The sequence below is a fragment of the Bufo gargarizans genome, chromosome 2 (genome assembly GCF_014858855.1).
Source record: "Bufo gargarizans isolate SCDJY-AF-19 chromosome 2, ASM1485885v1, whole genome shotgun sequence".
Lineage (NCBI taxonomy): Eukaryota > Metazoa > Chordata > Amphibia > Anura > Bufonidae > Bufo > Bufo gargarizans.
The window spans coordinates 299,039,479-299,052,538 of record NC_058081.1 but is presented as its reverse complement, the minus strand read 5'-3'; the positions used below and the strand labels follow the sequence as shown (position 1 = coordinate 299,052,538).

Below are 13,060 nucleotides of genomic sequence, written 5' to 3'. Positions count from 1 at the left end.
GGTGGTCTGCACTGTGGCGGTCATTTATTATAGCTTTACACCAGTTTTTTGGTGGAAATAAAATGTGAAATTTTGCTATAAGTGCTGGTTTGCAACAAAATGTGCACATTTTTACCTTTATCCTACACCTTCTGACAGGGGTTTTTACTAAGAAAGCTATGTAAAAAGCCTGTCTTTAGTAAATGACCCCCAACATCTTTATTTCCTTGGATTGGAACAGGGAGATCAAATGGAAGATCAAATGGAACAGTGGATACCCGCCTCTTCAGATTGGAGGGTTCACCCTTTATACCGCTACAGCCACAAACCTGAATTTGGATCACTGGTAGAGCACAAGGCAGTTTTATTCTTTTGCTGGTGATTTTCAACCATACACTACGCTCAACCATGGCAAGTCTAAAAAAACAGCATGACACAGTGGGTTCAAGAAAAATAGTTTTATTAATAATTAACTAGATAATTGTATAGAATGTTATAATTAATTAACATGGAATTTGTAACAAAAACAGGAAAGAAACTATAAAATACATCAATAAAACTGAAAAAAATACAAATAACGGCAGTAACATTTAATAAGGCAGTAGCAGCCGCAGCCTGGTTATCCAGTACATGTGAAATTCAACACACCAACATTATAATGCAACTGAAATTATAAAAATAGAAATCAGGTTCTTACAAATACTAAAAAAAAACAACTCCAAGCATTTTAAATAATAAAATGTTATATCATTTTTCTAATATACTTTCTGTATCAATTTTTCAAGATCTTGACTAGTCATTCAATGGGATAGAAATCTGTTCTGGTCATGTGATATGAAGATTAACAGTTTTTCCCCCTTCTCTTCTACTGTACTTTAAAGTTTATAGGATCACACTCTTACCTATTAAATCAGATAGTAGCACATGCCCTGTTTTCCCAATTTGTTTTGATTTTCTGATTGCAGCTTTTTTTTTTTCTACTTCCTGAACATCATTATGGGGGCTGCCATCTTGCCTGAGCTGTTCTTAACAAGATTTAGAGATATGCTTTACAGCATCCACCATGGGCCTTAGACACAATGGTAGGGGGGACCATTGACTTCTACGGGAGAGTTTTCTAGGCATGCTCTGTGACCTGACCTGTTCATAGGGAGAAGATAAGCTTTGACAATCACCTATTTTAAATGGTGGATCCTATGTTATCTATATATAGATAGAGGTGGTATCTGTCATTGTAATCCTGCCTGTGATGATAATGATGAAAAGTATTCTGTACAGAGCAAACAGTGGCGCCTATTATTAGGCTTAATTGACAGTGTGAAAACTGCAGGATTTTAGATTTTTTTTAAATATACTGACATGGAAAATTACAAATAACATCACCAAATATTCTTTAAAATAAGTTTAACGTAAAAACATTCCCTTTAAATTAACAGCTAGTCACAGCATGTTTGCCCTCCAACAGGAGAGGGAGAGAAAGACAGATAGCTTCCAAGTATTTACAACATTTTCTTTTTGCAAAGAACCAATTAGCATTAGAATTTAATTCCATGGATGATTCTGACCGAAACAAATTTTAGGAAATTCGCTTATCTTTAATCCACATCTGATTTTGCTTTTACATGTGCAAAAACTGTGTGCGTAAAAAGGCCTAAAAGTTATTGCTCTATATCTAAAATATATAATTAATGAAATACCTTTGTACAAAAGTAATTAAAGGAATAATTACATGTGAAATAACTGGTTCAAGAACTCATAAAACCAGAAGTCCAATTTGCTACATTTAATTGATTAGGCACTGAAAATGTCACCCAGTGGTAGAGTAAATCTACTTGCAAAAAGATTAAAAGTACATTCTTTCCTCTAAAACTGGATAAATCATATTGAAGGTCACTTGTACGAGGCACAATACCCTATATGCCCCAAGAATTTCTTAAAATATTAACGAAGTCTTCATCAGACATGATGCCAATACTTAGTCCTTCATAATAATCTTCAAATTCACAGTAGGATACTTCATGGGGATTACTGCAAGCATTCTCTAATGTTTCCAAAAATGCAGATTTTATTTCCTCCTCTGATGAAGAACCTAAAAAGAGGAAAAAAAGAAAACTGGGACTTTCCTTTACAAGCTTACAATTGTACAAATGAACATGCTGTTGCATAATACAAATGGCAATGTTCCTTTACTCCAGGTCTCATGGGCCATAAATAGGCTTACAGGCATCCAAAGCATATGCAAATCACTTCCAATTAAATGTAATTAGTAATGAGTTTATGCAAATTGGACACATGCAGGGAGATGTTATAAACTTGGCCTCCGCGGTACCCCAGGGACTTGGAGCTAAAACACATTGGTATATGGATTGACATGCTTGTAAATGAGCATTCACAGAGGTTTCTCGAAGGCACAATAAAGAAGTAACACCATATGTCTAATATAATGCTAACACGCTGGATTCTGTTTTTACAACACAGAATTTGGAGGTAATTTATCATTAATTATTCACATGTATGAATCAGACTGAAACGGTTTCAAAGCAATGTAAAAAGCTATTTTTACTAATGAGTGGGAATACTTGAGCTTCCAGATTTCATGGCTGTCACCTGTGACAAGATGAATATACAAACTTTGTTTCATGGAGATAAGCCTCTTTAGACCAGTTTTTCTACACTTGATAACATGTTTTTTGTTTTTTTTTCCAACAGGGCAACCCTGTTCAGTAACATTGAAGTGTCACTGAACTTTCAAAAAACTTTTGACATGTCACAGGTTTTGTGACTGAGTGTTATGACCCCCAACAATCACTAGAACAAGAAGAGAGATGCGCTCACATAGCGCGCTCTCTGTCCTCGTTGCAGAAGACAGAATCGAGACAGACATACACTTTTGAGTCTCAGACTCTATTGGGTCTGCCTTGCTTCCATCCTCTGCACTTCTATATGCTTGTTCTAGTGATTGGGGAGTCTCAGCAATCAGACTTCCACCAATCAAAACCTTTGATATGTCGTGTTGCTATGACATATCAAAGGTTTTTTTCAAAGTTCAGCGACACAATAAGTCATGAATCCAATAAAAAAAAGTCATTCTCTCTGCCTTCTACTTTGTCTTTTTTCATAGTTACTTGACCTAAATACAATGGGGGAGATTTATGAAAAATAGTGTAAAGGAAAACTGCCCATAGTAACTAATCAGATGGCGCTATACAGATAATTTTTTTTGAATACCTCATTGGCTATACAGAATTTTTAATTACATGCAAGTACAAAAGTATTCAGATTCAGGTGCAGGGGTTCTGTCATGGAGAATATGATTCATGACAGAACCCCTTTCAGTAGTAAGACTGCAGTGCACATGTAGTCATTTTCTGCCATTCAGAATGGTCAAATAAAAAAGCACTGTTGCCCTCAGTTTTAGATGTAAACTCACCTGCCAAAACTTGTGGATGTTTTTTGGCACAGTAAAACTTTCTAATGTCTACCATAGTTACCAAACCAGTTTTATTAGGATCCAATTTCATAAAAGCCTAAGAAAAGAAGAAGACAATTTATTGTATAATATAAACAAACTATAAACATCACTGATAAGGTGGCAGCATGTTCCTACAGGTGGCCTGCTCCTCTAATCGGGCACAGGCACTGCGTCACTTAACCTGCTCTCCAAACTGCTTTAGCGGCGGTAAGGACCTGCATACTCTCCTTTGCCATCCGCAGTGGGTCCAGCCATCGGCATTCCATGGCCGTTGATGTCCTGCTGCTCTGTTTAAGGCTGCGGCCTACTCTTTCCTCTTAGGTCTTCTGCCTTAGGGTATGTGTGCACTCCCTGGCTCTTAAAGGGCCAACACGTATGCACCCTTAGTCTTCCCCATTCTATTACCTATCCTCATGATAGGTCATCAATATCAATCTGCTGTATGAGGAGCACGTGCCGTCTCCCATCTCTCTTCCTGTTCACTGCTGCTGTCTATGGCAAAGCAGGGGTGAACAGGAAGAGAGATGGGAGACCGTACATGCGCACTGCGCGCGCCGGCTCCTCATACAGATGATCGGCTGGGGTGCCAGGTGTCGGACCCCCACCAATCGGATATTGATGACCTATCTTGAGGATAGATCATCAATATTAAAAGCTCGGACAACCTCTTTAAGGCATCTTCTCCTAGGAGAGGGTTACTGAGCTTTAGGTTACCTAGTTCTATAGTTACCAGTAAAGGTGTTGTTTTTCTGACCGTCTGCCCATATACCATATGTCTGACTGTGTTACCAGCTCTGATCCGCGCTGCCTGTCTTGACCATAGCCTGTTTTTTGGATTAATCTATTGTTGCCTGCCCTGACCAGTGACTACTCTTTTGTATGCAAACTCTGCTTGTCCTACCTTAGCCCATTACAAATATTGCTGCCAACTACTTTGGGACTAACCCAAGAGGTAGCAACTTGGTGACTCCCCTGCAGCAAAGACCAGATGCCTGTATAGGAGTTAAAAGGTAAAAACCATAGGACTGCCAGGATATCGCCCTTATGGCTAGCCCAAAGCCAAATTGGTCAGTTTGCATAGTGAGTCCACACCCACTGTCCGTTACAATTATATATTGTGAAGCAAACACAAAACGCTACACAAATTTCAGTTCAAGGGGGTATTCCCATCTTATAAAATAAGGGCATATTGCTAGAATGTGTTATTACTTAACCTCTTAACCGTCAAGTTAAAATTAGGAAAACCCTCCCAAAAATGTCACTTTCTTTATTGTAGATTTTTATTGTGTGTCTACAGTAAATCTTGTTGGCATACAACTCAGGGGACACTATTGCATTTTTAACCCCTTAGTGACATCATTAATTTTAGCCTTAAGGATCAATAATATTTTCCCCCTTTCTGTTCTAGCAGTCATAACTTTTTAATTTTTTCTAAATGTTTTTAGTTTGAGGGATTACTTGTAAGTTTTTAGTAACCATTTTGGGATATATATATATATATATATATATATATATATTGTATTAAATTACTTTTATTATTTTATTTTTAGGGTGAAAGATTTAAAAAAGTGCAATTCGTACATTATTTTGTGGAATTATTTTTACAGCATTCACTATGTGGTAAAAATATTATAATTTTATTATCTGGGTCACTACAATGATGTTGATGTCACATTTATGCATATTTCACAGTTTTGTCTCTCCTCCTGCAGCCTGTCAGCTCTGCAACTGCTCCCTCATTCTCCTCCAGACTGAAAGGGGGGGGGGGGGGGCGACTGCTTTAGCTGCTCATATCTCTGGTTTGGTACCAGCTAGATATATGACATTCCAAGCTTTCAGACAATACCCGAATGACAGCAGTAGTTTCAGTACAGGGGAAGATATCATTGATAGAATTCAGGATACTGTAAATGCAGCTAAAAGTTAAAGCAGATTTTATCTGCAATTATTCCCGACTCAATTTCTAACAGTGATTTCTCCTCTGTTGCTTGGACTTTAGCTGTCACTTTGGTCTTGTATGAAAGCCTGGAATGCATTTCAAACAAGACCAGTTGCATGTTTCTAGCTGCTACTATTCATGAGAAAGCAACATCTAAAGCAGCCCACCACTTTCTGCCCACCACTTTCTGCCAGAGCATAGTTAAGTACTGTACTTTTCCCACTGAATTTGGGCAAAACAGTTAGGTGGTTAAAGAGGTTGTCTGTCAGGATACATTTTTTATATAAGGGGCTGGATTAATAAAAGAAAAAACAAGCACTACTTACCTCATTAATCCGCAGCTGCTGCCATTCCAGTGTTTAATGGCTCTCCACTGGTCTCCGCTCCACTGGTGATACTCATGAAATGCTTGTAGATGCCTGCTCAGTCAATCACTGGATGAGCAAGCATGTAACACAATTTCCTGTGTGTCAAGTTGGGACCAGCAAATAGTACCCAGTGAGTATTGGAACGGGATCAAAAGAAGATCAATGAAGTAGTAATGCTTATTTATTATTTTTTTTAACCCATGCTGTTCCTTTGCTGGAAAAAAAAATTGTATCCTGCTGGACAACACCTTAATGATCGATGGAGGTGAACCAAGAGGACATTTAGCATTGTGCTCGTTGACTTTTTTCTCTGCACAGTTATGCCCTGGCTACTTGCTGTGCAGTGACCACAGCAAAGCCTGAACCACTAGGTAACAGAGATCGCCAAGGGAAAACTTGAAAACCAGCTGTGCCCCCTTTATTATCAGGATCGGTAGGGGTCCCAGATGTCTGGGCCACATCATTATTAAAGTGATATCCTAGCAAAATGCCATCACATAACATTAGGATAACCCTTTAAAATCGAGATATAAATATCAAAACAGGTAATTCTTAAGGGGTATGAACACCTTGAGGATCAATTTTTATTATGTTTTCATTTTACTCATTTTGGGTTAAAGATAATTTTTTTCAGTTAGCCTTTATAAACAATTTATGGAAAAATGTTTTTTAGCCCAAAATGAGTATGCAAACATAATAAAAATTTCCCCTGGAGGTGTTCATAGTCTTTAACGGTAATAGTAACTTTAATTTACTTGTATGAACAGTTTAGATTAAAAGATGTCTTGCTTCACTAACCTGAAATGAAGATTTATTATTTCATAATGCAGATTATATAAAACACGAGACTAGTAATTTATTGTACAGCACTCTACTGTTCTCAGAAACATAGTATCCTAGAGACAATAGAGAGTGATTGTCCACTTACAATAAACTCTGGAAAATGAAAAGCACAAAGTGTAAATTTAAAAACAAAATAACCTTTCGAACAAATGATTTTCTGTGCTCATTCATTTCCCCAATAAGAGCCCGAACAAAGATTCCGCAATCTACTCTTCCTTTATTATTTTCATCCAGGATCAGCCAGAAGGATTCAAAGATCTAAGGAAATATAAAACACTTGATTTTAATATTGAATTAAAAAACACATTTTATACTACTACTACTAACAATAATAATTTATATAACCCCCCAACACGATCCAGACGGTAAGTAGCAAGCAAGTTAATTTACAAGTAATCAGAAAAAGGAAAACGTGTGCAATTAAGTAATTAAAACACATGAACAAGAGTTGAAAACAGAGAGTCCTTTGTCCATAAGAGCTTATAAAAGCTTACAATCTAAATAGAACAGGAGTAGTGATACCTCTAAGTACATGGTACTAATTTTGTTTGGGAGAAAAGCCTCTTGTGATAACAGCCCACACCCTTGTCAATCGGCTAATAGGAAGTAGCATGGTTCCACAATTACACAGCTCAATTCACTGTGTAGTGAATGGAGCTGGTTAACCTGCTCACTCTACTATACAATGGATGGAGTTGTGTAGTTCTATTTCCAGAACTACTCCCAAACAGTTGATCGGTGGACCTACGCTTATCTGATACTGATGACCTATCTTAGAGATTGGTCATCAATTAGTAAATCCTTGAGAAGCCATTTAAAACTAGAAATATCAGGAAGAAGTAAAATTGTCCAGGGTACCTTCAGAGAATTAGTGCACAATGGAGAAGTCCTGCAGACTCTTACATTTAAATTTGAAGCATTTTACATGGTAGGCTTAGTGCTCCTGTTGCTAATGTTTTGCATGGTAAACATTTTACTGGTAGAGGGAAGAATGGATTCAATTAAATTCCAGCAGATTCTGGAAGCAAACATAACACTAACTATAAAAAAAAAACGAAGTTGAAAAGAGGATTGCTGCTACAAATGATCCTAAACACACCACAAAATCCACAATAGACTACCTCAAAAGGCACAAGCTGAAGGTTTTACCGTGGCCCTCACAGTCATCATATCTGAACATCATTGAAAATCTGTGGATAGACCTCAAAAGGCACAAGCTGAAGGTTTTACCGTGGCCCCCATAGTCCTCTTATCTGAACATCATTGAAAATCTGTGGATAGACCTCAAAAGGCACAAGCTGAAGGTTTTACCGTGGCCCCCATAGTCCTCTTATCCGAACATCATTGAAAATCTGTGGATAGACAGCCCAGGAATTTCACAGAACTGAAAGACTTTTCAAGTAAGAGCCCTCCCTGGCTGGCTACAAAAAGAGTTTACAAGCTGTGATACTTGCCAAAGGGGGTGCTTTGCTTTGGGCCCTTTTCCTTTTTTGTTATTTTGAAAACGTAAAAGATGAACATAATACAATGATTGTTGCTTAAGATACAAAGGGGATGGGTCATTTTTTATCTTTATGCCTTTTGGAGATCATTTAATCTTCAACCTTTTTAACTGTTCACAGTAACAGTAATTTTGACAAGGGGTGCCCAAACTTTTGCATTGCATCTATTTTGTATCCTAAGGAATTGGATTCCTTAACAAAATTCAAGTAACGTTAAAAGGGTTGTCCGAGTTATGAAAAAATATATATATAGCACTGAAAATTTGATGGGCAGCAATATATAACTAAGCTAAGCAAGTTTTAGGCAAAAAAATATCTATTTCCCTGGTTCTTTTCTGGCCCTTTGTTTACATGCAATAAAAACACTCTCTGCCCCTCCCCCTGCTCTGCTAAGGGAGTGAATACAAGAGCTGCCCTGAGTGACATGTCTGCCTGCTGGGAGACTCAGCAGCATGTTGTATGTGTAGGACTACAAGTACTAGCTGTATAATGACACTGCTAAGGGAGTGGATACAAGGGCTTTCCTGAATGACGTGTCTGCCTGCTGGGAGACTCAGCAGCATGTTGTATGTGTAGGACTACAAGTCCCAGCTGTATAATGACACTGCTAAGGGAGTGGATACAAGATCTGCCCTGAGTGACATGTCTGCCTGCTGGGAGACTCTGCAGCATGGTGTATGTGTAGAACTACAACTCCCAGCTGTATAATGACACTGCTAAGGGAGTGGATACAAGAGCTTTCCTGAGTGACATGTCTGCTGGCTGGGAGACTCTGCAGCATGTTGTATGTGTAGGACTACAAGTCCCAGCTGTATAATGACACTGCTAAGGGAGTGAATACGAGTGCTGCCCTGAGTGACATGTCTGCCTGCTGGGAGACTCTGCAGCATGTTGTATGTGTAGGACTACAAGTACCAGCTGTATAATGACACTGCTAAGGGAGTGAATACAAGAGCTGCCCTGAGTGACATGTCTGCCTGCTGGGAAAATAGATTGGTTCAGGAGCAGCAACACAAACGGCTTATGAAGAGCAGAGATGGTGAATACGCAACAGCTGGGCAGGGGAACGCAGATCCAAAGCGGTCCAATGGCATGTAAAAAGAATGGAGGGCCACAGCAGCGTCTCGCCAGAAAACTTCTTTATTCAGGAACACTCCTCACAACAAGGCATATAAAAAGTAGTTTGCAGTCCCAGCTGTATAATGACACTGCTAAGGGAGTGAATACGAGTGCTGCCCTGAGTGACATGTCTGCCTGCTGGGAGACTCTGCAGCATGGTGTATGTGTAGGACAACAAGTCCCAGCTGTATAATGACACTGCTAAGGGAGTGGATACAAGAGCTGCCCTGAGTGACATGTCTGCCTGCTGGGAGACTCTGCAGCATGTTGTATGTGTAGGACTACAAGTACCAGCTGTATAATGACACTGCTAAGGGAGTGAATACAAGAGCTGCCCTGAGTGACATGTCTGCAGTCCCAGCTGTATAATGACACTGCTAAGGGAGTGAATACGAGTGCTGCCCTGAGTGACATGTCTGCCTGCTGGGAGACTCTGCAGCATGGTGTATGTGTAGGACAACAAGTCCTACACATGGGAGACTCTGCAGCATGTTGCTGCAGGGAGTAAATACGAGTGCTGCCCTGAGTGACATGTCTGCCTGCTGGGAGACTCTGCAGCATGGTGTATGTGTAGGACAACAAGTCCCAGCTGTATAATGACACTGCTAAGGGAGTGGATACAAGAGCTGCCCTGAGTGACATGTCTGCCTGCTGGGAGACTCTGCAGCATGTTGTATGTGTAGGACTACAAGTCCCAGCTGTATAATGACACTGCTAATACACAAACGATCTTCCCCCTACCTTCTTGTGCAATGCTTTCTCTAGTATGTGCCTGATTTCCGTATTAATTCTTCACTGCCTACCCTAATCTTTGGACTGCTTCATGGATTTACACATACTCTGCCTGCCTTAACCCCATCCAGTTACTATGGAACTATGTCTGTCCTTTCACTGGTACGCACCAGTGTCTCTTGGCCCCCATGGGTCAGAAGCCAACAATATGGAGTCTACACCAAGAGATAGTGGCCCTGCAGTGAAGTCCAGATTCCTGTATAGGGATTAAATGGTGAATACTAGGGATCCACCAAGATAACGCCCTTTGGTTTAGCCATGATAAATGTATTTGTTGGCACAGGGGTTCCACACCCACTGGTGTAACAGTTTACTAAGGCCATGGAGCCCTCTAATCCAACCCATAGCCCAGCCTGAGGTATTTATAGAGCTGGAAAACCAACACAGGTACTAGAAGCAACTCCTATCTCACGTTTATAATAATTCTGGGAGCACAGCGGCCTTTTGATCAACTAAACTCTCAATGTTAGAAGACTTCCCTTTCTTTCTTGGGATACTATATATTATCTCCAGCCATGGTATACCGACAGACCCAGAAAAGCTCTTCTGTTCTGAACTGGTCATGTCCTATGGACCTTAGGGAAACAGAATCAGCATTCCAGACCCTCAAGCAAGCCTTCTCCTCTGCCTTGATTGTACATCACCCTAATGACTCGAAAAAGTTCTTCCTGGAGATGGGAGCTGAAAATGTTCTCTCTCAGAAAAGTTCCTCCAATAAAATGGGTGACTGTGACTTATTTTTTAAACCCTTCCCCCCCAGCAGAATGCAACTACTCCATTTGTAACAGGGAGCTGTTTGCAATAAAGATGGCGCTAAAGGAGAGGCATTACCTTCAGGAGCGGGCCAGTCATCCAGTCGAAATCTACACTGACCACCAAAATTTAACCTATATATAGTCTACCCAGAGGCACATAGCATTTTTTGCAACAAATATATATTCGGTATCAACATCCGTGGAAATATCTAATACATAGCGCCACCTTCATTCACAATTAATAAATTATTGCGCGCACTCTTGGATTATATATAGGATAAATAATCAATGCAAGCTGAAGTGACATCTAGAGAAAAACATCCTCATTAATAAGATCAGCCCCCGCACGAATCTACAAGTGTACAAATCCAAATGACTGCTAAATGATTTAGAAGTTGATGGTATGGCACATCATACCTTTAAATTAGTTGGGAAGGTGGTCGCTGGCTCCTCGACACGCGTTTCGCCGTCTCGCTTCCTCAGGAGGAGTAAGTGGTTAGAGGGGAATGTATCTGTTTTTAAAGGAAGTAACTCCAATGAAAGGTGGCACTTTGTGTCATGTGATTCATGCGGTGATTGCTGATCAGCTGGTGTGGCGCATGACGAATCCTATATCGCCACGTAATATCCGCTTCCGCCCTTCCCCTGAGTCGCACGCCAGAGTGGGCAGTCCCACATGAGTTATTGGGACGGGAACCTCTGAAATTTTATTGCAAAGCATCTTATATAATGAGATGGACTTGATGAGAAAAAGCTTCTAGCCAAATATTTTGGTGTAGATTATAACACTAATAGAATCATTTTATTAATATGAGTTTATTATGTAAAAGTACACATATTATTGATAGTGAGATATAAAGGGCACCTTTTAAAAGATTATTTCAATTTCATTTTTTATCACGTACACATCAATTTTTGTATATTTTTTGCACATCTTGTATTTTAAGATACCTCAAAATCATGATAGTAAAAAGTAGATAGGCACGTTATTAATTATATTATTTAAAATAGGAGGTATAGTAATTATTTAGAATACTGATATGTTCACTTCTTATTATAACACCTGGTGAAATAAGCACTTTATTATTGTATAGGAATTTAATGCCACTACAGAGGTAAAAATTGATTTTTAGTTTTAAATATTTTTCTTATATTATTGAAACATGTAGATAGTCACTTTCACTTAGTCCATTGATTTATAGGTAATCTAGTTAATCTTCACTCTCTTTTCCAGCCCCGCTATTTACCAATAGAATATAGATTAAGTGTTCAGTGCTGACTGCGATCCAGTGCGCATGCCGGTCCTCCGCACGTACGCCTTCCTCAGTCTCCAAGGAGATCGAGCGCCGGCGACGTCAGTCTACATGTTCATCTCGTGGGACTGCCCTCTCTGGCGTGCGACTCAGGGGAAGGGCGGAAGCGGATATTACGTGGCGATATAGGATTCGTCATGCGCCACACCAGCTGATCAGCAATCACCGCATGAATCACATGACACAAAGCGCCACCTTTCATTGGAGTTACTTCCTTTAAAATCAGATACATTCCCCTCTAACCACTTACTCCTCCTGAGGAAGCGAGACGGCGAAACGCGTGTCGATGAGCCAGCGACCACCTTCCCAACTAATTTGAAGGTATGATGTGCCTTACCATCATCTTCTAAATCATTTAGCAGTCATTTGGATTTGTACACTTGTAGATTCGTGCTGGGGCTGATCTTATTAATGAGGATGTTTTTCTCTAGATGTCACTTCAGCTTGCATTGATTATTTATCCTATATATAATCCAAGAGTGCGCGTAATTATTTATTAATTGTGAATGAAGGTGGCACTATGTATTAGATATTTCCATGGATGTTGATACCGAATATATATTTATTACAAAAAATGCTATGTGATTTTATCGGCATTATTTAATAAACAGTATTTTTATGGGAATTTTGTTTACTCATTTTTTGTGGTGTGTAGATATTAGTTTTTGAGTATCCCAGTCACCGTAGTTAACGCTAATTCAGACTTTATGGTGTTATATTAATTCTTCTTGCAGCTTACCAAGCACAGCGCCGTACATTATATAGTGGCTGTGCTAGGTATTGCAGCTCAGCCCCACTCACTTGAATGGGGCCGAGCTGGTCCTAGGCCACTTGAAAGATGAACGTGTTGTTAGCAGAGAGAAGGTTGTGGCGGTAACAGGAACACCGCTGCCTTCTCAAACACCCACCAATCAGATACTGATGACCTATCCAAAAGGGACATCAGTAAAAAAAAAAAAATCGGGGATAACTCCTTTA

The 13,060-nt window shown here is 39.6% G+C and overlaps 1 protein-coding gene across 3 annotated transcripts in view; it reads right to left on the bottom strand.

Moving 5' to 3' along the window:
• Positions 1 to 422: 422 nt before the first annotated feature.
• The window catches only part of CAPS2 (calcyphosine 2), a 138,611-nt gene continuing 125,973 nt past the window's right edge, over positions 423 to 13,060 (bottom strand). For all 3 annotated transcript variants that reach the window (XM_044280430.1, XM_044280431.1, XM_044280432.1), the window contains 3 exons: positions 6,740 to 6,859; positions 3,410 to 3,506; positions 423 to 2,068 (listed from right to left, as the gene is read on the bottom strand). In XM_044280430.1, the coding sequence (XP_044136365.1) occupies positions 1,893 to 2,068; positions 3,410 to 3,506; positions 6,740 to 6,859 (393 nt within the window). In that variant the 3' untranslated portion in view covers positions 423 to 1,892. The remainder of the gene's footprint in view (positions 2,069 to 3,409; positions 3,507 to 6,739; positions 6,860 to 13,060) is intronic.